This window comes from Morchella sextelata (assembly GCF_020137385.1).
Source record: "Morchella sextelata strain SCLS chromosome Unknown scls_24, whole genome shotgun sequence".
Taxonomy (NCBI): Eukaryota; Fungi; Ascomycota; class Pezizomycetes; order Pezizales; family Morchellaceae; genus Morchella; species Morchella sextelata.
In genome coordinates, this window is record NW_025408639.1 from 1,135,223 (window position 1) to 1,157,823 (window position 22,601).

General features: G+C 46.7%; 5 protein-coding genes across 5 annotated transcripts; 2 read left to right on the plus strand and 3 right to left on the minus strand.

Annotated features, from left to right (window-relative positions):
• Positions 1-2,272: 2,272 nt before the first annotated feature.
• H6S33_007860 (uncharacterized protein) lies at positions 2,273-5,269 on the plus strand (the record flags this gene model as incomplete). The annotated part of the gene is made up of 6 exons (XM_044839219.1): positions 2,273-2,491; positions 2,552-2,632; positions 2,686-2,793; positions 2,867-3,134; positions 3,200-3,331; positions 3,384-5,269. 6 exons carry the CDS (start codon positions 2,273-2,275, stop codon positions 5,267-5,269), a joined length of 2,694 nt encoding a protein of 897 aa, XP_044688733.1.
• A 4,733-nt stretch (positions 5,270-10,002) lies between these two features.
• On the minus strand, positions 10,003-10,272 carry H6S33_007861 (uncharacterized protein; the record flags this gene model as incomplete). Its single annotated transcript, XM_044839220.1, has 1 exon — positions 10,003-10,272. The coding sequence occupies one exon, from the start codon at positions 10,270-10,272 to the stop codon at positions 10,003-10,005; it is 270 nt and encodes an 89-aa protein (XP_044688734.1).
• Positions 10,273-11,244: 972 nt separating this feature from the next.
• H6S33_007862 (uncharacterized protein) lies at positions 11,245-12,693 on the minus strand (the record flags this gene model as incomplete). Its single annotated transcript, XM_044839221.1, has 6 exons — positions 11,245-11,645; positions 11,714-11,787; positions 11,853-12,229; positions 12,289-12,359; positions 12,416-12,478; positions 12,534-12,693. 6 exons carry the CDS (start codon positions 12,691-12,693, stop codon positions 11,245-11,247), a joined length of 1,146 nt encoding a protein of 381 aa, XP_044688735.1.
• A 2,588-nt stretch (positions 12,694-15,281) lies between these two features.
• On the plus strand, positions 15,282-17,298 carry H6S33_007863 (uncharacterized protein; the record flags this gene model as incomplete). The annotated part of the gene is made up of 3 exons (XM_044839222.1): positions 15,282-15,727; positions 15,792-15,985; positions 16,049-17,298. The coding sequence occupies 3 exons, from the start codon at positions 15,282-15,284 to the stop codon at positions 17,296-17,298; spliced, it is 1,890 nt and encodes a 629-aa protein (XP_044688736.1).
• A 3,425-nt stretch (positions 17,299-20,723) lies between these two features.
• H6S33_007864 (uncharacterized protein) lies at positions 20,724-21,890 on the minus strand (the record flags this gene model as incomplete). Its single annotated transcript, XM_044839223.1, has 6 exons — positions 20,724-20,876; positions 20,936-21,380; positions 21,449-21,564; positions 21,617-21,674; positions 21,741-21,751; positions 21,816-21,890. The coding sequence occupies 6 exons, from the start codon at positions 21,888-21,890 to the stop codon at positions 20,724-20,726; spliced, it is 858 nt and encodes a 285-aa protein (XP_044688737.1).
• Positions 21,891-22,601: the final 711 nt, after the last annotated feature.

The window sequence follows — 22,601 nt, forward strand, 5'->3', positions numbered from 1 at the left end:
AGGGCTACCGATCTATGCTCAACAAATCTCTCGCTACAAAAGCAGTGTATGGGGCATGTGATATAGCTGGTATCGCCACTGCTATTCCTGTTTAAAATTAGCTATTGCCTCTAATTATTATTATCAAGTCTTCTTTGTACCTCGAAACACCAACAATAAGTTGGATGTCTGGGAATCATCTATTGGGCCAGGTCCCAGGAAAACAAAAGGTGTTTGCTACACCACACGAAGGCCAGCGGAGTATTATTTTCACCTCTCCGGTGGCACGAGCAAGACTGTTTAAAATAAAGAAGCTCTCGTGAACCCCACCCGAATCGTAGTGCCCGCCAACCCCAAGGAATGAAAATCGGGTTGGAAAAGAATTCGATTGTGTTGACTCGCTCGATGGACTTTATGGTGTCTTCGGGAGATGGAAACTCGATAAAAAATAGTTGATTCGACGATGTTGATTCGCTCGATAGACCTCGTGGTATCCTCGAATAGAAAACTCCCTATTAAAAATACTGTATTCGCTCGATGGACTTCGTGGCATCCTTGAATGGAAAACTCCCTATTAAAAATACTGTATTCGATTGTATTGACTCGCTTGATGAACTTTGTGCTTTCCTCGTTATAAGAAACTCCAGTTCAGAGTGGTGCATTCGACGATGTTGATTTGTTCGATGACTCCTGTCCTGCTTCAAAGATGAAATTTTGGGACGTGGATAAGGGAATGCGGAGTTAGGTATGGTTGATAGGAATACATATGTACATATTTATGTATGGGATTTTATACGGTCCTTGGCATAACGTTTGTCTTGGATCTCACGGCTCGGCTGAACGCTAAATTCTAAGTGCTATGTAGAACTATCTAGGAGTAATTCATTTAATACATGAGGTAGATTGAGTCCCGAAAATGGTGACCGCCAGATATGGCAAATGTGCTCTTCTGAACGCTGTTACTGTTCATTCTCTCCTTGAGACGGTAGAGCTCTCCAGTGTATGATAAGAACTCGGTGGGCGAGGAGCAGTGACAGCATCCGTAAGATCGAGCACATGTACCATAGCTAGTTTAGTCCCTGATAGCAATTTAGAGGCCGACGGTCCAAATAGTTCATTCCTCTATAAAACACCTGAGTCTAGCATCCATGGTTAATTCGAGACATGATGCTTTGTGCTGGAGTAACTTATAGCCGGTGTGACGGTTTAACTTTTCCGTCGTGACTTGAATTTACAGACTCTGATTCACTAGGTACATTTATCTCTCTGTCATTTTATGCATGTATCAAGCAACGATTTTATAGGCCATCAGAGCCATCAAATCTAAATATCAGAATCCTCCAGGAGAGCTAATAACCGGGAGTTACCTACATGCTACTGTATGATTTTGGGACCGTTAATGGGGGTACTACTGGAGCTCTTGCGCAGTACTTCAAGTCTGTACAATATCTGGTATTATCATTGGCTCTTGTTATTTGAGCCCCGCTAGTCGAGTTGCATCCACATGTGTAAGAAGTTATTCAACTCAGTTCTCTCGATGTACTTGTGTTCTTCATTACATTTAGGTATCTCAAATACAACAATAAGAAAATTGAATTGCCCTCAGCTGAAAGTTCTGTTTCTTCCAGATTTTGCGTTCCCGTATCGGGATCCAGTAACAAGTGGTAATGAAATTTCAGGTTAGCGTCTCGAGTACTAACGATTCGGGTTAACATCTCGAGTACTACTGGCAATTATGGTTAGTATCAAGTAGCGTGACACCCTAAGTGTGACCCTGCAGCAAGCCAGTGGCAAATCTTGGCATCTTAGCATTCCAAATATCTGTGGCGTACATCTTGGAACGCTACTTTTAGAACACCCCACTTAAGTTCCTCTTGGACCACATCTGCAACCCTTGCGACATCGGAGCAGCTGGACTTTTGATCTTGAACCGTGCTCTTAACAGAAACTCGCGCATGTTGCATGCTGTGAACAGATCGATGATAGGTGTAAGATCCATGGATATGGTAAGGAGCTAACGTCATGCGCCTATCATGATGCAACGTGCCCCGCGATTTCTTGCTTTCCTCAGAGCATGTTGCTTGCGCGTTTCCGTCGGGGCTAGCTAGGTGAAAACCAAGGCCCGAGCACTCGGGAGAAAGATTGCAGTGGAGGAGAGTAAATAAAGAGGTGTAAATAAAACACCCCGCTTCTCCTTCCTTCCCGTAGGCCGTCATTCTCCCCTTTCATCCCCCACCAAAAACCCATCCGAATTCTTTATTTTGTTACGAGTGAGCTTGCTTTCTCCATCGCAATGCCATCTCTAGCCTTACAGCTATTACTCTGTGCGGGGTTGGTATTATGCTTTACTACCCCTGTCGCTGCTTTCGGAGCTGGAAACATTATCAATGTTTCACAAATTGCCGGGAAGAACTGGCGTCATGGTGATATTGAGGATATCCTGTTAGAGCTCATGATCAGTGCAAGTGGAGGCACAAGATTTGACAAATTGGCTGTCAAGAGAGTTTACTTTGTATGCTGGCTCCCGAGCTCGAGTTCTTCAGATGGAGAGGCTGCTAACAAAAGGGTTTAGGGCAATTGGCTCAGAGATTATTCGCAAGCTATCGATGTTGGTGGTTTGAAGCAGCTACCAAAGGACACTATCAGGATTTTGGTATAATCATAACTTCTGGAGATAGATTGGTGATTTTTTCTAATGATTACTAGTTGTGGGTCTTGTCATTCGTCACCTTCGGATTCGCAACTGCCGAGTTTGAGGTTACGGAGGAGCGTCTTGGATGCTACCGCCCTGAAGAGCACATTGACAACCCCAAGGTAGCTAAGACTGGGCCTTATTCTCTAGAATTGATGGATTTTGAAAAGCTTACCATTGTGACCTTTTATGCAGGATTATGCTGATAACGAGGATGCGCGCAAATACGACTCACGTCTACGTGGCCCTGTTGACGAGGGAAAAGAGCTTGCGATTGATGACCGTACTGGTTTGAAAGTCTACATTGCCTCTGAAGACAGAGGTTGTGACACCAGTGCTGGGTTGGTCAGGAAGAAGTTCGTTGAGGCCATCGAGAAAGGGCGGGCTTATGGCCGAGACGGAAACAACAACGATCTTTACGAGGCATTGAGGCTTCTTGGAACAGGACTCCACTGCCTGGAAGGTAAAATCTGAAATTATACCCCACCGACTTATAAGGATGATAAGCCAATTGATTCTCCTCGATAGATTACGCCGCTCACTCCAACTACATCGAATTGGCACTCCGTGAAATGGGTATTGACGCTTTCCCTCACGTTGGTGAAAACACCGAGATTGAAGTCAATGGAAAGAGAATCTTCCCCCTCGTCACTGGAACCTGTAAGTTTGATCACCAATAACCTTAAGAGACCAAACAACTAACAAACCCAAGTTGGAATGACTGATTTCCTCCACAGTGTCGTCGGAGAGGTCTCTGACAAAGTGGCTCAGTCAGAAGTTCAAGAGCTGGACGCCAAACTTGCTGCCGCCGAACAGCAGTCTCAAGACGGTGGTGCCACCTCCACTCTGAAGGGGATCCTTGACAACATTCCATTTGGCCTCCTCGGCCTTGGTGACAGCAATTTCGGCGACCAAGCCAGCAAGATCCAGGATGATGCCAATAACAAGCAATCCGACCAGGGAGAGCAGAGCACGAGAATTGCTGGAATGGATGTCAACGAGTTAAAGACTCAAGCTGCACAGACCATGAAGGAGATCTATCCCATCATGGAGTTCCACGATAAGGTCATGAAGGCCATGTCGCAAGCAATCGATAAGATTCCTGGCGCTTCCGAGCTCCTTGAAAACCTTACCGGTGCCATGCAGATCTTCATCTTCTCCATGCTAGCCCCCTACGTAAAGCCCATCTTGAACCGTGTCAAGACTGAGCTTGCTGCAGGATCCGGCGGTGTTCTCCAAGCCTCAGAAAACGCCCAGTTTAACGTCTTCGAGGACGGAAACTCTAGCGACCCCACCCACTCTGTCTTGTCAAAGGATCATTTTACAAACATTCTCAACGAGGTCGCTGGAAGAGTTGCCACTGAATCTGTCAAATTCGCCGTCCCATTGATCGTAGCGGGCTGGGAAGACAGCAACAGAGACGCAAACCAGATCTGTGATGAGATTCTCCAGATTTTCCACCACCCAGCTCTTAGAGATGAGAACAAGCAGGGTCAAAGAGCGATGTTCGAGGTTGTGCAGAACTGGTGGAACGAAAAAGATGATGGCATGAAGCAGCATTTCACTGAAGCGCTGAGTAAGCAGGGTGTCAGAGAGGGCAAGAACCACGAGGGTGACGACCCCAACCCAGGCCCCGGAGGGTGCGGTCACAGCCATGGAGGCATGGGTGGTCGACAGAACCATGGCCAGAGCAGTGGCGGCTACAACGCTCCCAGCCGGTCTCTCGAGACGAACGAGGACTCCTACGGTGGAAGTGGAGGATATGGTTCTTCGAATCGTAACCGCTCCAATCAGGAGGAGTCTTCTTACGGTAGCGGAGGAGGAGGAGGTTATGGATCTTCAAACCGCAACCGCAATGAGGATCAATCTTACGGCGGTGGATACGGGTCATCAAACCGTGAGAATACCGAGGAAACATACGGTGGTAGTGGGGGATACGGCTCTTCAAACCGCAACCATGAGGAAACTTCTTCATATGGCGGAGGAGGAGGGTACGGATCTTCAAACCGCAATCGCGGAAATGATGAGGAGACCACTTCCTACGGCGGCGGTGGTGGAGGATACGGGTCTTCAAACCGCAATCGTGGAAACGATGAGACCACTTCCTACGGTGGCAGCGGCGGCGGATACGGCGGTAACAATGAAGACGTCTCCGGCTCTTCTGCCAGGCACTGGGGTGGCGAGGATACCTCAACATCCTACAGCGCCAGCCGCGAGGAATCTTCATACTCGACCCGCAACGAAGAAAGCTCCAGCTACGGCCGCGACAACCAAGCATCCTACGAAACATCATCGCGCAACCGCGGAAACGACGACGCTTACGGCTCAGGAAACACTGGAGGCTATGGCTCTTCTTCTTACGGAGGAAACCGCGACAACGAGACTTCATCCTACAACCGTGGTGGCGGTGAGGAAACCGGCTATGGACGCCAGACCTCTTCCTACAACCAGGAAGACTCTTACGGTAGCCGCGGCGGGAACAACGAGGGCGAAGAAGACTCGTATGGCCGCCGTGGGGGCGGTGGCTATGGCCAGGACGAGCAGTCTAGCGGCTATAGTGGCAGCAGGGGAGGGTATGGGAGAAGCTCGGAGTATTAGAATTAGCGTATCGTAGTTTTAACTGGGTGTGCTTGTTAACGGTGTTGAGGCGGGTTGTGTTTTATGCGAGGGTTTTGGGCTGGGCTGGCGGAGATATCACTTGTAGTCGTTAGTTTTTTTGTGGGCCAATGAATCGTCTTTTGGTTTAATTCGTTTGCGAAGTGACGTGAATAGTGTCCATTATAAACCCCGTCTACGAGTATCTTGAATTTCGTCTCGGTCTTTGATATGGGCAGCAGCCCAGGCAGGTCCTCGATTAGCCCTATGCTCGACTCATAATCGTAATGCCCTGGACGATATGACCTTAAGGCGCCAGCCCACGTAAAGATAGCTCCCAGTTGCTCGCCTAGGTAAGAAAAAGAGAAAGAACAAAAACGTGATCTCGCAGAGACAAAAACACCCCGCCCTCGCCCTCGCCCTAATACGTGCCTGAGGCCGACCATCCATAGTCGAGTACGCATGTGAGAAACTCACACTCCATCGTGATCATGAACTATCGTTCGGCCAGAATCACAAGAGATCATTCGGTTAGTATAGAATCACAGCTAGTCGTTCGATCCCATCACAGAAAGTCGTTCGGTTGGGGCCGCGTCATGAATTCTCGTTCGACCCATGGAACCCTGCTCAGAAGGAAACCTTTGAAGGGCGGTAGGACTCACAGAGTGGAGGGGACTTGCCTGGTGTGTGTTTATGGACACTTTAATGGGGGGGAAGGTGCCTACATGTATCTACTTACTTATTTTATTTAATTAACTACCTGCCTAAGTAGTTACTTACTTCACTTATCCGTCTACTGGTACAAGGGGAGCCGATATGCTACATAATTAATTGGGACACGAAGAAGGCACTGGAGACACCACCTGACGAAATCTTGTACATTACAATGAACAGCAGCTATCAAGCTACGGTTCATTATAATGAACAAAAGAGCGACACGTCTGTCTATATGGGACGGGGAAGGCACTGGCGACACAACCTGACGAAATCTTGTTCATTACAATGGACAGCAGCTATCAAGCTACGGTTCATTATAATGAACAGGAGAGCGCCACGTTTGTCTATATGGGACAGGGACAGGAAAGGGAAAGCACCACCTATCTAGCTACTTGTTTCTAACTCGCCTATAGCTACCTCATGAAGGAAGCTGAGGAGACGGAAACAAGTGGTAGACACGTGTGCTGTGTGAGGAGGAGGAGGAGGGGAAAACACCACCTATCAGGCCACTTGTTCCAAAGCTGTCGACTCTTTTTCATTAAGAAGCAGAGAAGACTTCCAAGGAACAAGTGGCCGACACGTGTGTAGTGGGCAAGAGGGCAAAGAGGGAAAGGAAGGAAGGGAAAGGGAAAAAAAGGAATCAGAAACACAACACGCCTGTCAAGCCACTTGTTCATTCCCACCTGTTCGGCGATTAAGCCGAAGGAGAAGATGAACAAGCGACCGACACGCGGTGCGTTCCGAAAAGCCAAAGCCCACCGAAAAAAAAAGAAGAAAAAAAAGGGAAAAAGGGAAACTCACCGCCTATCAAGTCCTCGTGTTGGTATTACACCTCTCCCTAAGGGGAAAGATGAGATACTTAACATGAGGACAAGACACGCGGTGAGGGGATGTAGGCTCGAAGGGAGATAAAGAAGGAGGAAAAGGAGGGGCGAGGGCTTCCCTTTTATAACGAGGGGGTCTGCCGCCAAGATCTGATCAATACCTTGGGAGCTGAGAAAATTGCGATAGAGTACGGGCAAGAAGGGAGGAGGAGCAAGGCTCGAAATCGTTAAGCGTGATTTATCTGAAAGTTTTTCGTCCTGATCCCTCTTGGGAGGAGAGGGACGGTGGGAGTTGAGCGCGCCGGGCCTCGGCCACTCCACCATCTACCAAGGTCCACATACCATTTTTTTCTTCTCTCTTCGAAGATGTTTGATGCATGTAGGACTCTGTAGTATCTTCTCTTGTCCCCCTTCTTAGAATAATTAGAAAAAACCAGTCCTCTACAATTCCCAACTGGCCCCTCCCCTGGGCGAAAAACCCTAACCCACAAGCTGCAAATCTCCCGAGTGACTTACTGTGTCGTAACGAAACAAACCCTAGACCCTGCCAAGAAGGGACGTCACGACCATGGCCCACAAGAAACACTGACACTGGTGGGCGAATGATCTAGAAAAAATCGCGGGATCTGTTTTTTTTTTTGATGCTCGTCGCCGTCACAGACTTGGGGACACGGGACGAGTAGCTACCCTCACGAATTGCGTTTTCTCGAACTTCTTCCACTACTAGACTTGAAAGGCTTGAAATTGAGTTATGAATTTTTGGGCGTTATTTCCCTGTATATTCCCACCCTTTAGGTTTTTCGTTCTGGGGTAAGAATGTATCCCACCTAGATCCGAAGTGAGCACGATCCTCGGTAGAAACACGCATATACCCGAACACCCCCCGTCATCCAGCAATCATCACTCCCGCTTGCCACTGTGCCCAGCCTGTGTTGATTTATGTCTGCACGAGGCACGACAAAAAAATAGGCTTGAACGAGGCTAGTTTGGCACTCATTTTTTTCTCCAATCCAATACCATAGAAAGCTCATGTAACACATGACTAAAGCCTCGTAAACCACGTTAGCCTTGGGATTATTACGGTCGATACGAAGGTCCTCAAGAAGCGTTAGGGGTAGCTCACTCATGGACAATCACTCGATTCTTGGATTAATTCGGTAGGGTTAGGGTTTGTGTTGAGCACATTTGAACACCAGATATGTCTACTAGAGTACTGCATAAGGAAGGATGATTTTGGAAGTATTTACTGTTACTGTTTCCTGAGTAGCTCTACCGGTCTGGGAAGATGTAACCTATTAAGAGTGGAGATAAAAACGTATTCCTAATTAGATCAGTTAAATACATTACGAAGAAACTAAAAAGCGCCAAAATTTGCCTAAACTTGACTCTTGCGCCCCGCAACGCAATGACACACCTAAATGCGCAGAGTTATTGACAAGCACATTTAGGTATACCTATTAGCAGCCTATTATGAACTTCATTCTTGTGAGATAATTAAAGGAGTTACATAGCCCGTGTATATACTTGTGGCGAGCATGTACCTGTGGTGAGCATCTTATCTAATCTACATAATAAAGGTCGTAATTTTAAGTAGGTCTTTAGAGATCAGATAAGATGCTTGCCATAGGTGCATACATGCTCACCACAGGTACACACTGCCTCATGGCTCGGTCTTGGCGGGGTTTTCAGGATTGCGCTCACAAAAGCTTTTTTTTTTTTTTTGTTTAATTCATTAATTGTCACAAAAGCTCTTACAGCCCAGGCAAAAAAAATTTCCTCTATCCCGTCACAAACAGAAGAAGAAAGAAGGGAGGGAAAAAAGTAAGAAACCTAACCCTAGCCTTTGTGAAGACCTTAGCAACAGAACACATTTCTGAAACACGCCGGTGTCATGGCCGGGCTACAACTACATACATGTAACCAGCCTTTCTCCTGAGTTTCTAATCTAGAATCACCGTCCTGTCGGTGACTCAAGTGAATGTTCATCCCCAGAATCTGCTTTCAGTCTCTCCACGGCCTCGGATAAATAATCTTCGAGTCTTGGAGGCTCACCTTGGAGGTCTCGCTCGAGAGCCGAGGCTAATATCTATAATTATGATAGGTATGAGGCATCCTCCAATTTCTATATCTCTATCTAACGTATAACTGACTGATCTATTACAGCCCGAGTATTCTTTCCTCCTCTTCATGAGCCACTAATAGAGCCCCTTAAAAGTCGACCCGCTAAAGAACCCCACCGTGCCATAGTCAACACATTTCCTCCCCCTCCTCTCATTACCACCAACTCACTTACAAAAGCTAGAAAGTAGTCCGAGCACATGCTAGGTCACCCTGGTGGCTAGGTGAATTACAGACACGAGAAATCACTCGAAGGGTTGTGGTTTTGACAGACAGGAGCAGGTATGTACCTAGTAGTATCTGCGGGTTACTGGCCTAACTCGTAAGATCCGGGTTATATATACACACAATTCCTCTCAAGACTTTGGGGTCTTGAAGTACTAAAAGCCGGCATCGGCGCGCACCGATACGGCACCGGTAAAGGTGCCGGGCCGGACCGGACCCGCAAGCGCACTCCGTAGCGGCCGGCCGGCGTATCATATAGCTACTGTGCGACGGCCCTAACCCTTATCTAGTCAGTGTTTTACAGAGCTACTGTATCCATATATTCAGGCCCGAGGGACTTTGAGTGGTATAAGCTTTCTCCCTCAGGTCACGATGGGAGAATTGCACACGCGGCTTCAGTCGGCGGGCAGACCGAGTGAGGGGGCGCTGGGAGACGTTGAGGCCTAACTTCAAGTGTTACAGTGACAGATTGCTATAAGGGCACCTTCTATAAGGGTACTCCCTAAGGGTAGTACTTTTCGGTCCCTTTTCTTTAGTTCTCAGTACTAGCACTCTCTCTATAATTATAACGGCACCAAATTCCGTTCCCAAGCGTACGTACCCTTATAGCAAGCTTTTGCTGTATTCTGCTTTTTCTTCTGCTTACCACTGACCTTTTTTGACAGGAACAATCTGAAGTACATGCTTGCAGAGGGAATAAGTCTACCTATTCGTTAATCGAGTTCAAAAAAAGTAGAATAAAAAGTACCTTGCAGAGGGGACGTCAGCAGGAAGCGGGTTAGGTTGATAATTTCTATTCAAAATCAAAATACTGGAACCTGCCACGCCTGGTAATCCTGTCAGTATGTAAGACTAGTAGATCCGGGTGGTGGTGGTGGGTATTGATATTGGGTATGAGGGGCTGGAACGATTCTGGCACATGCTATCATTGGTGCCGCATCTGCTGTCCCCGATTTCAACCACACCGCGCAGCATGGCGGCGGACTTGGTTTCTTTGAACCTGGTATTTGGAGTCGACTGGGTTAATTCTTGTCTTTTTGAAGAGTTCTTCTCTGCCGCTGTCATTACTGGCCGCGGCACCGCTGCGCGGAGAGTCTCCTCGTCCTCACAATCATTCCCCATTACAATTCGACTCCCAATACCTTCCCACAATTATTACCCTTCACATTATCCTAACCACCAGTCACTTTCCACCCCATCCCACATAAACTCGCCAGACCAAAAGCGTCCCCACTTGCCCGCCAAGCCCAATTAATTTATATTAAGTACCGCCTCGGCTGAATGGACCGAAGATCCCCCCCCTCTCTCTCCGGTTCTCGAATATGTACCTACATGTAAGTACATATAGCGGCAGATGAATACCGTACCATACCACGCCACACATATGACGTGCCTGCATACTCACGTGGTTGGGGTAATTTGTGGGGTACGTAGGAGGCGGGGAAGGTTACAGGTAAATATTTTAGGTATTAGAGCTGGATGAGAGGAGGTTGGGATATAGTATCCTTGTGCTTAACGTTATATTAAAGCGCTTTATAATTATATATTAAAGGTACTGTTAGAGTTTTGGAAGCGAACATATATGAGGGTCGTTATTTGTTGAGTGTGTTGTGAGTGGGTGGATTATTAATGTTTAGGAATATAGGGATATCGATCATTGAAGTATATACAGAATGCTGGTGATGTTTACTCCGGAATGCAAGAAACGAACCATTCGAGGGATTAGGAGCGTGTGTGTATCAATTGAGAGAGAGAGAAGTAATATACAATATTCATTATCTATCTATATATCTGTATACCTTGTGCATCTAAATATATGTGCATATATGATCGTGATATATGGGCCGTTTTTGATATGTCGACCTTGACCAATTGGCCAACCAATCAACCACCAACTAACAAAGCTCTTGAACAAAAGAAATCCCACCCAAAAACCCTACAATATGTACAACCGAAAACAAATGAAACTAGACAAATGAAACTGGACAAATGAAAAATCGACAAATGAAAAAAATCACAAACAATATATAACCAAAAACAACTACCCACAGCCAGTAGCGCGGTCGATCGCCGAGTATCGTGGGCTGGGCAAAACTACGGAACGACCCTACCATCATTACTATTCAGACTCTCCACTTCCACCCGTACATCCCTCGTCCTCAAGATGCCGTCTCCATGTATGATACTCTCCTCGCTCTCGTTATCCCTCTTTGGGCCCTTGGCGATCGTCGTCTGTAGGACATTATCCTTGCCCGGGTGATATACCGTATTCTTATCGTTCTGCATGGACCCGAGCGCGTAGGCCTGTCCGCGTGAGCGTGACGACTGCCCGCCGTTGTACATCTTTCCCTGCGAGTTTGCTCCGTAGCGGGAGCCCAGGGAGGAGCCCAGTAGCTTGGGGAAGTTGACTGCGAAGAAGGGCTTGAGGGAGGGGACGGAGGCGCAGACAATGGCGAGACTGCACTCAATGCCGGACCAGAAGAAGCCGGCTTGGACTGTGGCTTTGTTAGGAGGAATTTTTCTCTCTTTGTTTTACGGACTGACAGGGACGGGGATGACTTACAGGTGGGGTCGGCTTGGTTGGGGTTGAACATGTTGATGATGGACTGCAGGCGCACGATACTTACGGCACAGACGCTATCGAACCATTAGTACCTCTTCCGCAGATCGAATACATAAAGCCCCCAGCGTGGATAACTTACAAGCCACCCAAGCTAAACAATAATATCAACACTACCTTCTTCTTCGTATTAATCTTCAATTTCCACACCATGGGGATCGGTAACAGTAGAACCGCAAAATCAGAGACGATGTTCAGCGCCGCTGAGGAGATAAAGAATGCCTCTGTGTTGATGCATTTCCCTCCCTCGATCGACTTATCCCAGATGTAATTTATGGGTGAGCATTGGAAGAAGTCGGCAAAGAAGATTGACACAGTGAGTGCCACGTTGATGACAATGAGCGCCATGACGACCTGGCGGAAGGTACCGGAGACCGAGAGGCGATAGTAGAAGACGAGGATGGAGATCTTTGTGAGTGCGAGGATGGGATGATAGACTAGTTGGTTTGCAAAGTCCATCTGTGAAGCGTAAGTTACTGCTTGGAGTTGATAGTACAAATGGTGGCGAATTCTATTACCTTTGTTGCGAGAGTGCCATAATCGGCGACAATGTCCCATACGTGCATCCCAAAGCTGTAATATTTGACCACTAAGGAAGTTTATTAGTGTCTGGTAAAAAAAAAAAAAAGACATGCGATGACTTACCAAGGCAATTCGTCACTGTCGAAGCCAACAAGTTGATTGTCGCCGCGAGGATAAACCAGTCATCTACCATCTAGTCATTAAAAACCCACTCCAACTTGCTCGGAATATTACAACTCACCCATCCCAATATTCCTAATGATATACAATCTCGTCCAGAACCTCAAGCCAACTACCATGACTGCAAATATCGTAAATCCGATAAAGACCCCGACGATCATGGGCCCTTTGTTATCGGGATTCACCGTATTTGGCGGTGGCCAATGTGCTGGTCTTGACATTTTCTTATTACTCGATGTTTGTTAATTATCGATAGGTCGATATAGTGAGTATTATGCTATGCCGTTATTATTCTGCGCAAGTTCATATGCAAGGGAAGTCGAGATGTAAGGCAAGTACAGTTGGCAAGGCAAGCAAGTAGGACGAATTAGAGAGAGAAGAGATACTGGTGTCCAATTAAGAATCCTAAAGAAAGCCGAGATGGACCGAAGGGGGAAAAATGTGAATGACAAGCAATAACCAGATTCCGAGTTCCAGGTACGTTTGATAATTGGCAAGTCGCCTCTATTTCCCCGCGTGGAAGATGAACACCTCGATCCCTGGAGAGTGCTTCTTTCCTCTATCCTTATATCAAGGAAGCTTTTTCTCCTAAGTACTTTATTCCATTGCTGGAATGGAAAAGTTTAGCGAAAGCCTTAGTTTGTGTACTCTATCCCCGCATGGCTTTTTTCTTTCTTTCTAGTCTGTTTCCTTGGTCTGGTCTGGGCTAGGGCTAGATTTTACCCGTGAGGTCACAGTATGCCATCACTGCTATTCGCTCGCTGGTGGGATAGGGCTGGTTGGGCTCGTATTTTCTGTTCCTCCTGACGTGGTGGATGGTTTCACGGGGCTAGATAAGCTCCTCTTATTTCACCACCGAAGTGCTTCCTAGGCGTATCTAGATCATAAAGAGTGTCATATTAATGATTGGACAGTTAACTAGTTGGACCGAGGAAGTCTCATCATGTGTGATTATTCGTGACGCGGGGAGCATGAGTGTTGCTCCGACAGAACGTGAACGCCGTAAGCTGCGCATGGGCCGAAATTCATGTTCCGCTAGTTCGAGGACTAGCGTACCTGGAGGCTTGCCGACATGATTCTAAAGTTGCACTTGGAGATCGAAAGAAGCTACAGAAGGATTGGCATGTTCCGTTCAGGGTAATCCATGTTTCACATCTTGGCGGGGAAATTTTCTGCAATCGCAACGACCATATTTGATCAATTGAACGACAACACCCAACCGGAACTGTAGAGTAGATATCTACGATTATTTATATTGATTTTGATTTCCTTCTTGGCGTAGATAGAGGACCTGCATTAACCGGTTGATACTCCGAGAGGCCTACATCGCGATCGTACATGTGGGAGAGTTGTAGAGATGTGGTCTGCATGCGCGCAGGGCATGCATATGGCTGGATATTAGGCCGTCTGGCCAAGACTCTCCAAGGCCTACATACTCTAAACTCGTAGAGGCGTAAAGCACTCTTAGGCGGGGAAACTTTAGAGTGAAAGCCATACACAAATGGATAATCGGTAGAGTGCATACGCAGTATGCATAACGGAATCCGCCCCTGGCAGGAACGCAAGATGATCGTTCCAGTTTCAGGGGCATTCCCAGCCGTTCAGTGAACATCCTGTCTAAGAATTGCAGAGTATTTAAAGAGTCCTCGCAGAGAATACCGATGCAGTCATTTAACTATTTGGCCCTACTATTTTACTGATAGGAATAGCTTGGTAACGAATTGTGGCGTTGTAAGACATGCCATTCCTAGCGCTAGACGTACGTAATATCGTGAGGTATATAATATATAGTTGAAGCATAAGTTGCGACGGTATTATTATTGATTATGCAGAGTACCTTGGTGGACTGGGGTAGCATTAGGTAAATAATAGGAGTGAGAAGAGTAAAGTAAAAGGGGTATCCCTTGATGTAATTAAGGAAGTAAGGCTCGATAGTGGTGCATAATATATTATCGATCTTATGCTGGAGAAACAACATTGCAAGACAGTTGTAAGCCGAAGGGATCATATGCCAGAAATGACTCGATATTTAGACTTATCATAATCCTCTCGTTGGATGATTTTCTCATGCAGAGTCCTCGTTGATTGCAGGGTCTCCGAGGTCGAGACTGCTGCTGGTATTTAGATATCCCAGTAGACTCAATATCGGTCTACACTCCCTGACACAATATTCTCTCGATCCCGTCTCTAAGACTCGAGTTCAGTGCGTAAGCTGTACAACAATAACAGTAGATTACTTTATTAAGTTGCGAGAGCGCGGCTGTCGCTTATCCGACTACTGATCCACGAACCGTGCTGCATAAATATTCCCTTGTGGTTGTTAGCTGGTAATCGGGTCCAATCAGAGGCCCAGTGATCCAAGCGATATTTGGTTACCTTGTATATGTGCTAAACTGCTAAACCCAGCTAAAGTATTTGTAACTTCATCTCCAAGTACTTCTATCTGCATACAAACACAGACTTGGTAACCAATAGTTTGGAGATTTGTCTCCACTATTCTCCCATTTATCCATATGCTCCCAGGTTCTTCTCTAAGCCACCCTTTCCTTCCACGTGGGCACCCGTCATCCGCATTTCTCCATAGGGAATAGGGAGGGGCTCTGCTCAACGGTCTATCTGAAAATGTCGACCTTTGTATTTGCATAAATTCCCGCCTTCCTCCCTGAGTGAAGTCTACAACGTGGCACACTCGTTCTTTACTTCATTTTCCACGTGTTTATTTCACTCACTCACCCTCAGTCAGCTCGTTATTTTTTTTTCCCGTATCAAAAGAACCCAACAGAAACAAAGAAAAAGAAAAAACACGGAGATGCCGAACATTGTATCTACCCAACGTACCGGAAACTGGAAGTTGGCCGCATTGGCACTTTTCCTTTCTGGAGCACTCGCAATTCCAGCACCCGATGCCTCAAGCACTGATGCCGCAGCCAGCAGTACTGCCACAACTGAACCGTTCCCGTACGAGGTCTCGACATTGACTGATGCCGATGTTGAGGAATACCCTGAGATCTCGTTCGACGATATAATCTACACTGAACATACCTCTTCAAAGCGCTCAGTATCCGATCTTGTGTGCAAAGTCATATCCGCTGACTCAAAATGGCCCTCTTCAAAGCTCTGGGGCATTGTTAACTTCCTGACGGGCAAGAAGCTCATCCCCACTGTGCCTTTGGCGGCGCCTTGCTATAATGGAGAATATTACAATGCCACTAGATGTGCAGAGATTACTGCTAGCTGGCACGACTCGGACTTGCAGTATGTTTTTTCCCCCTAAACTAGCTTAATTGATGTTAAAATTCTAAACTTTATGTGATTGCAGCGATCAAGATCCTACCTCAATCATGTCTCCCTTCTACCAGGGTGCTACTTGCATGCCCACCACTGATCCCACTGGGTCTTGCACTCTTGGAGGATACCCTAATTACGTTATCAAAGCTAAGACCGTTTTCGACATCCAAGTTGCTGTCAACTTTGCTAGAAACTTCGGTGTCAGGCTCGTTGTTAAGAACACTGGTAACCTTCTCGCTGGATTTTATATTTTCAGCTTGGGTCTATTATACTAACCTCTGTCCATAGGTCACGATTTCTCTGGAAAGTCATCTGGTGCAAACTCCATTAGTGTTTGGACCCACTTCTTCAATGACATCAAAAATATCCCTAAGTTCAACCGTCTCGGCTGGTCTGGCCCCGCTTTCAAAGTCGGAGCCGGTGTCCAGGGCCGTGACGTCTATGCCGCGGCCAAAGCCCAAGGCCTCGTCGTTGTCGGTGGAGAGGGTATGACTGTCGGATATGCTGGAGGCTACCTCGCCGGAGGTGGTCACTCACCCCTCTCCAGTATCTACGGAATGGGAGCCGACCACGTCCTTGAGTACGAAGTTGTAACCGGAGATGGTCGCTTCGTAACCGCTAATGCAGAGCGAAACTCGGATCTCTTCTGGGCTCTCCGTGGTGGTGGTGGATCTACCTTTGGAATTGTCACTTCAGTCATTGTCAAGGCTTACCCCGACCTCCCGGTTACTACCGCTACATTCAGCTTCTCTTCCACCGACCTAGAGGCATACTGGGATGCTGTCAAGGTCTACTTCAACACTTTCATCACCAACGCTGACGCAGGCACCTATGCGTACTTCAGCATCTTTACCGGAACTTTCAACATGGCACCCTTCTTTGCTCCCAATCTCAGTGCGGCAGATGTCACAGCCCTCCTCCAGCCCCTCTTTGATAAACTCGACTCATTGAACATTGAATACACACCCGTTATCACCGAGCACGAGTCTTTCTTCGACGCATGGCAGGCGACCTTCCCTAAGGAACTCGTTGGATACACTACAGTGCAGACTGCATCCCGTCTTTTCCCCCGTGCAAACTGGGTAGATGAGGCGACCTTTGATAAAACTTTTGCAGTTATCAGGTCAGTTGTCGAGGAACAGGGAATGCTTCTTGGATTTAACATGAAGAATGAGTTCCCTGGTGGTGGCGAGCCTGATAACTCTGTCAACCCTGCATGGAGACAATCTGTCTTGCATGCTATTGGTGCGGCTTCCTGGGACGCAAGTGCCACACCGGAGGAAATCCAAGCAAAGAGGGATTACCTCACCAATGTGCAAATGCAGAAGTGGAGAGATGTCACCCCCGGCTCTGGTGCTTACCTCGGGGAGTCTGATATCCAGGAGCCAAACTTCCAACAGGCTTTCTACGGCGAGAACTACGCTCGTTTGTACCAGTTGAAGCAGAGGTTTGACCCGAAGAGTGTGTTTTATGCCAGCACTGCAGTCGGTAGTGAGGATTGGACTTTGGACTTGGAGGGCCGTCTGTGCCCCAACTAAGGGTGTTCGATGATTATTTTCTTTGTATAAATTTTGTATTATATTCTTAATTATTCTCAAATGGGTGTGATTAGCGATTGGGACTACTTATCCCATCACATTATCCATGATAATATATATATTTGTTCTCCAAATCGTAATGGTTATGACTCCCGAGTGTGACAACAGGAAATAATAAATTAAGATCTCCTAGAAATTAGGAGCGATGCTCAGAGTATAATATGCCGTCAACGCCCCTTAGAAAAAGAAAATTTGTTGGATCAACAGCGTTGACTATTACTCGAGGTTGTAAACAGTTAGGACTATAATCCACAGCTTTCATTCCCCAAACGGAGCTTAAGACCATATATTTCGGAGATTTCTAGAATAGTTCGAGAATTCTGGCTGATATTTTTTCCATGAATCTGGGGCGCCACGCCCATACATCAAGACGTCTAAAAGGCGTCATTGAGCGAAATATGGTTATGTATCTTCAATCTGGACAGATAGGGATAATTTTATCCGTGGCCGTAGATCGTGATTGATAACAGTTTTCCTCAAATATCAAGACCAACTATCCAGGTTGCTCCATGTAGACGCCAATAGGCCTTTCCTGAGTTTCATGAGTCGGGATGAGCTTATACTCTAGTGTGGTAGGTCCAGATTAGTAGCCAAATACTGGTAAGTTATGGTTCGTACGAGAGATATAAAGTTCTACCGAGTAGGGAGGTAATGGCCCTTTCCCACGGGGTACTCCTAGCAGTGGAACCATGCATTCCATATTCCACATTCCAAACATGCGTCTATAGCTATGAGCACAATAGACTCGGGGGATATGGCGCCTACATGTAGTTAGCCGAGAGCAGGCAATACCTGTATTATGAAGCATTCTCGCCGCATGCAATATGTAGAGCAGAAATCACCATGTTTCTTAACTACATGTATGTAACGAGAGTGATCCGATATCCGGCGCGGTGAAGTAAACGGTACCTGAACCACCTATGTATATCTTCACTGTGTTGGGGCTTTGATCGCTTTGAGGGTCAAACTTGAGTAAGGTAATTTTTACCAAGAGTATAAGTATAGAGACTCGCCCGGATATAGAAGCTAGGAGAGTGCCGTTCTAATCTCCAAGATATCCGGTTTGTGGATGTCTGTAGTTTTCCTATCTATCCGCGTCTGGGAACTGAAGTCTGGGAGAGATACATATATGGCGGCATAGTTATCTAACCTGGTACCCATCCTGTTGACGCCGGCCCAGAACCTGGTGGGGATAAGCCTTTGAAAGGCACATTTGATTTCTCCAGTTCAGTATTTGCAGTGGGTTCATGATTGTAGTTAAATCCTTACTAAGATCCAAATGTCGATCATACTCCGCAGTAGTAATAAGTTCATAAGAGTGAGAATATTGCTGTGAGACATTACGTTTTGATTGACGGCACAACCACCACCCGGTGCAGCACCGGAATCCGGCAATGCTTTTCTCCTTTTTTATGTATGATCCTCATGCAAAAAGAATTGCGCATCTCTTTTAGAGTGTGTATTGGGAATAGTTAAAGATAAAAAACGGCCCAAGCGCAATTTTCTGCATCGATAACCGACTCTCCCCATGGAAAGCGGAGATCGGAGCTAAACTCACGTTTCCTTTCTTGTATTTTGTTTCTTCTAGAAATCAAAATTCGGTAAATAAATAAATTAATATCCCTGGATCAATGATGTTGAACTTAGCCCGACGAGGTAAAAGAGTCAGCACGAACAATGAGGTGTTGTGAGTCGTGACTCGTGACTCGTGAGCCGTATGTACAGATTCCGGTAGAATTATTGCGAAAGTGGGTTCTCCGTGACCCGACAGTCCTATTGGCCCTTAAAAGATTTTTGCTACGAGCACAGACCAACAGGATCCACTCTTTTAGCTCTGGCTTTCGCAATAATTCTACCGGAAACTGTAAGTTATGAAAAAGGAGAAGCGTTGGGAGCGGATGCTAAGCCCGCTGACGCTGAGCTCCTTCCTAAGACTCGACTTCAGGCAATCCAAATCAGCCTTAATGAGTGCCACCGCCCAGTTTACCGGAATTCTACAGCTCACATGGAGGCAAGCAAGCGCACAAAATTTTCGCCTGGTGAAATTAGAGGATGAGTAACGAGGGGTGAAGGAACGCCATACATACAGTTATTTGGCTTGGCAGGCGCTATTGACAGCGCCCCAGGCTTCTAGCTAGAAAAAGCTGGCCGTTAATTCTAGTCTAGTCTAGTCCAGACTTACTATTCTAGAATAGGTTCCGTCCCCGAGAACGTCCGCGGATTTGGGGCGGAAGCCATGGGAAGCCATGAAAAACATCGTGAAACGGCGACGTTCGATGATGCCTCGCTCGTGGGACATCGATTGGTGGAAACCACCACTTGAAGCCACCCGGACGTACCAAACTCCTGGCGCCGTGGCTGCTAAGCGACCTTGGCGAGGCGTTTGATGTAATCATAAACTAACCATTTATAGCTAGTATCGAGAGTTGATTAGATTCATGTCTCATCACTCGCGTAATTAAGACATCGCGAGAGTCAGCTATGCGCCATTGATCAGCAGTGGAGGGGAGGAAAGGAAGTAAATTGACTGGTAATTGTACATAGCTAGCGGAGAGACGTGGATGATTGGCCTATCATCATGTGAAGTGTTTCATCTTTCAAAGAGGAGTGAGAATGTATGACTCAAACTCTGGGCAGGAAGTCCAATTGCGGAAAGTGGTATTTTTGAGAGGATCACGTTGTTCGTGATAGCTGTTGATGGTCAATGATGGATGATAAAAGGTTGGCAGTTTGATGAAGTACGATGCTTCGCTTGGGGCGGAACCAAATAATTTGTTGTGTACATGCATATGTCGATAGCAACAACGACAAGATTACTGGGATATGTAGCAATAGGGGGAGAAGAGGAGAGGAAAAAGAGATAGAGAAAGCAGATGGATGGGCGTGACCCATAAGTTCATGTGTGGGTGTTGATATGTGGTCTTACGACGTCACTGCATTGTTTGACAAGAATTTATACTTTTCATGTCACGCCACGTTTCCCAGAACACCAACCCATCTTTGAAGACAAAATGTTTGGGTGTTTTCGCTGCAGATGTGCCTGAATTTACGATTGTCAAACGACAATGAGCCATGGTGCATTTATAGAGAAAAACATATGGCCGGGGCAAGTATGGTGGAATACAGGGAAAAGATGATATTGGTTCTCCTTCCAGCAACGTTCTGCCCTTCAAAGCTTACTATGGTCTTTACCAATGATGTACTTATAGATAATCATTTACTCTCGTAGGTACTCACGCATTAATTAAAAGGCTGGAATTCCGTGTGAGGATTTGGTTGCAACGACTTCCGACCTTTAATTAACGAGTGAGTAATACCAATAACATATTATTTTTCGATGCTTTGTTGCACACCATGGCAAATATTTACAAAGGCTCCTTCGTAGGATCCCAGGAACATGGGCTATACTCATCGGTCTCCAACTCTTCCATATCCTCTTTTGAAATTTCGAACCCATAAACGTCCGCATTCTCCGAGATCCTCTCAGGATGAACTGACTTCGGGAGCGGTACAAGCCCCTGTTGTCAATTAGAATCACCTAAATGGAGACCGGCAGACAGGAGGAATTCGAACATACCATCTGCAAACTCCATCTCACTAATACCTGCGCAGGCATTACCCCATACTTCTCGGCCAGATTCCTCACCACCGGCTCACCAAATCTCGTAGCCCTTACCAACGGCGAATAAGCCTGCACTACCACCCCCCTCTCTTCGCACCACTTTCTGATGTCCCTCCTCCCCAGCCACGGCGTGACCTCCCATTGCCCCACGCTCAGAATACCTCCGCCACCCTCTTCATCAATGTATTTCCACAATTCGTTTAGATGATCCACGGAGTAATTTGACACGCCCAGAGAGCGGATCTTCCCCTCTTTGTGTGCTTCGACCATGGCTTTCCATTCGCCAAGGCGCGCGGTGCGCCCGCCGTACGGAGCATGGATAAGGTACAGATCGATGTAACCCTCGAGCTCCGGGTTGGACGTGATGACATTATTGAGGGACTTCTTAGTTTCTTCGTATCTAGACAATATATGTTAGCCTATCTTCCTGCAGATACAGAAAGGCGGGCGGGCGGGCGGTGGACATACCCGCGAAGTCGAGGAGGTAGCTTTGTTGTGAAGAAGACTTCGGAGCGGGAGAGAGGGGATGCGGCAATTGCAGCGGCACAAGGCCGCTCATTGCGATAGGCGGTGGCGGAGTCTATCTGAGGCGTTTGTTAGCGTGCTCTACTGGGATAGGCTCGGAGGAAGTGTTACGTGTCGGTAGCCCTTCGAGAAGGCGTGAAGTACAAGGGCCTCGCATTTGTCTGCTGGGCTGGGTCATGGAACAGTATTAATTCGGGTACTATGATTTATATAGCGATGCAATTATGCTTCTTACGTTTGGTAGACCTATGAGATGTCAGTACTGATCCGGTAACTGAGTATGCCACCTCCTCCGGGGTAGAGCACATACGCCGAGACCTAGGCGCGGCATCTCATATCCTGAAGCCAGGCGCACGGTGGTCGAAATCGTGAGTTTAGAAGCCATGTTTCCAGTTCTGAGATGTGGCGTTTTCTGTCCTGTCATTTCCTGGAGAGCGCTCTCTGCACAGATCTAGAAGTCAGCAAACGAGGTGAGTTTCAGTGCCAAGAGAAATATGACATCATGATCTAGCTCGCTAGACTTATTGGGGAAGAATGGTCTCAGTGCTTTTTAGGGTTGGCGAGGCTGCAATGATCGATACCACACGAATTTATGTAATCGATGTCAATGATCGAGATGACTGCCGTACACTGAGGATGTGAGTAAGGTTCGGTCGATCAATGCGCAGCTATATTCAGTTCACCACTGTAGTATCTTACAGACCGTGGTATAAATGTTATTTGCTCCTCAGGATCTACATAATAAATCCACATTCGAAGGAGGCATTTCTTTTTGCTGTGGGCGTTTCACCACGAAATCTCAAATTATCACTCGGAATTTGTGTAAGATGAAAAGAATATTTCCCCGAGTGCAGAAAGACCAAGCTCTCGGATTTTTGTAGATATGAGATGCCCTTTAGCAGATGCTTCAATTTCTCAAGCCCTTCATCGTTTCTAGAATATTGCTGATATTGATCAGAATAGAGGAGCGATGGGTCGAGAAACGATCCCATCTAAAAAGCATTTAGCTACATGTAATGTACATACATGTACTACGCCCTTACTCAAATACATGTCTTGGGGTCCTCGAGGAGTCCCCGAGTTTTAGCCACGCATA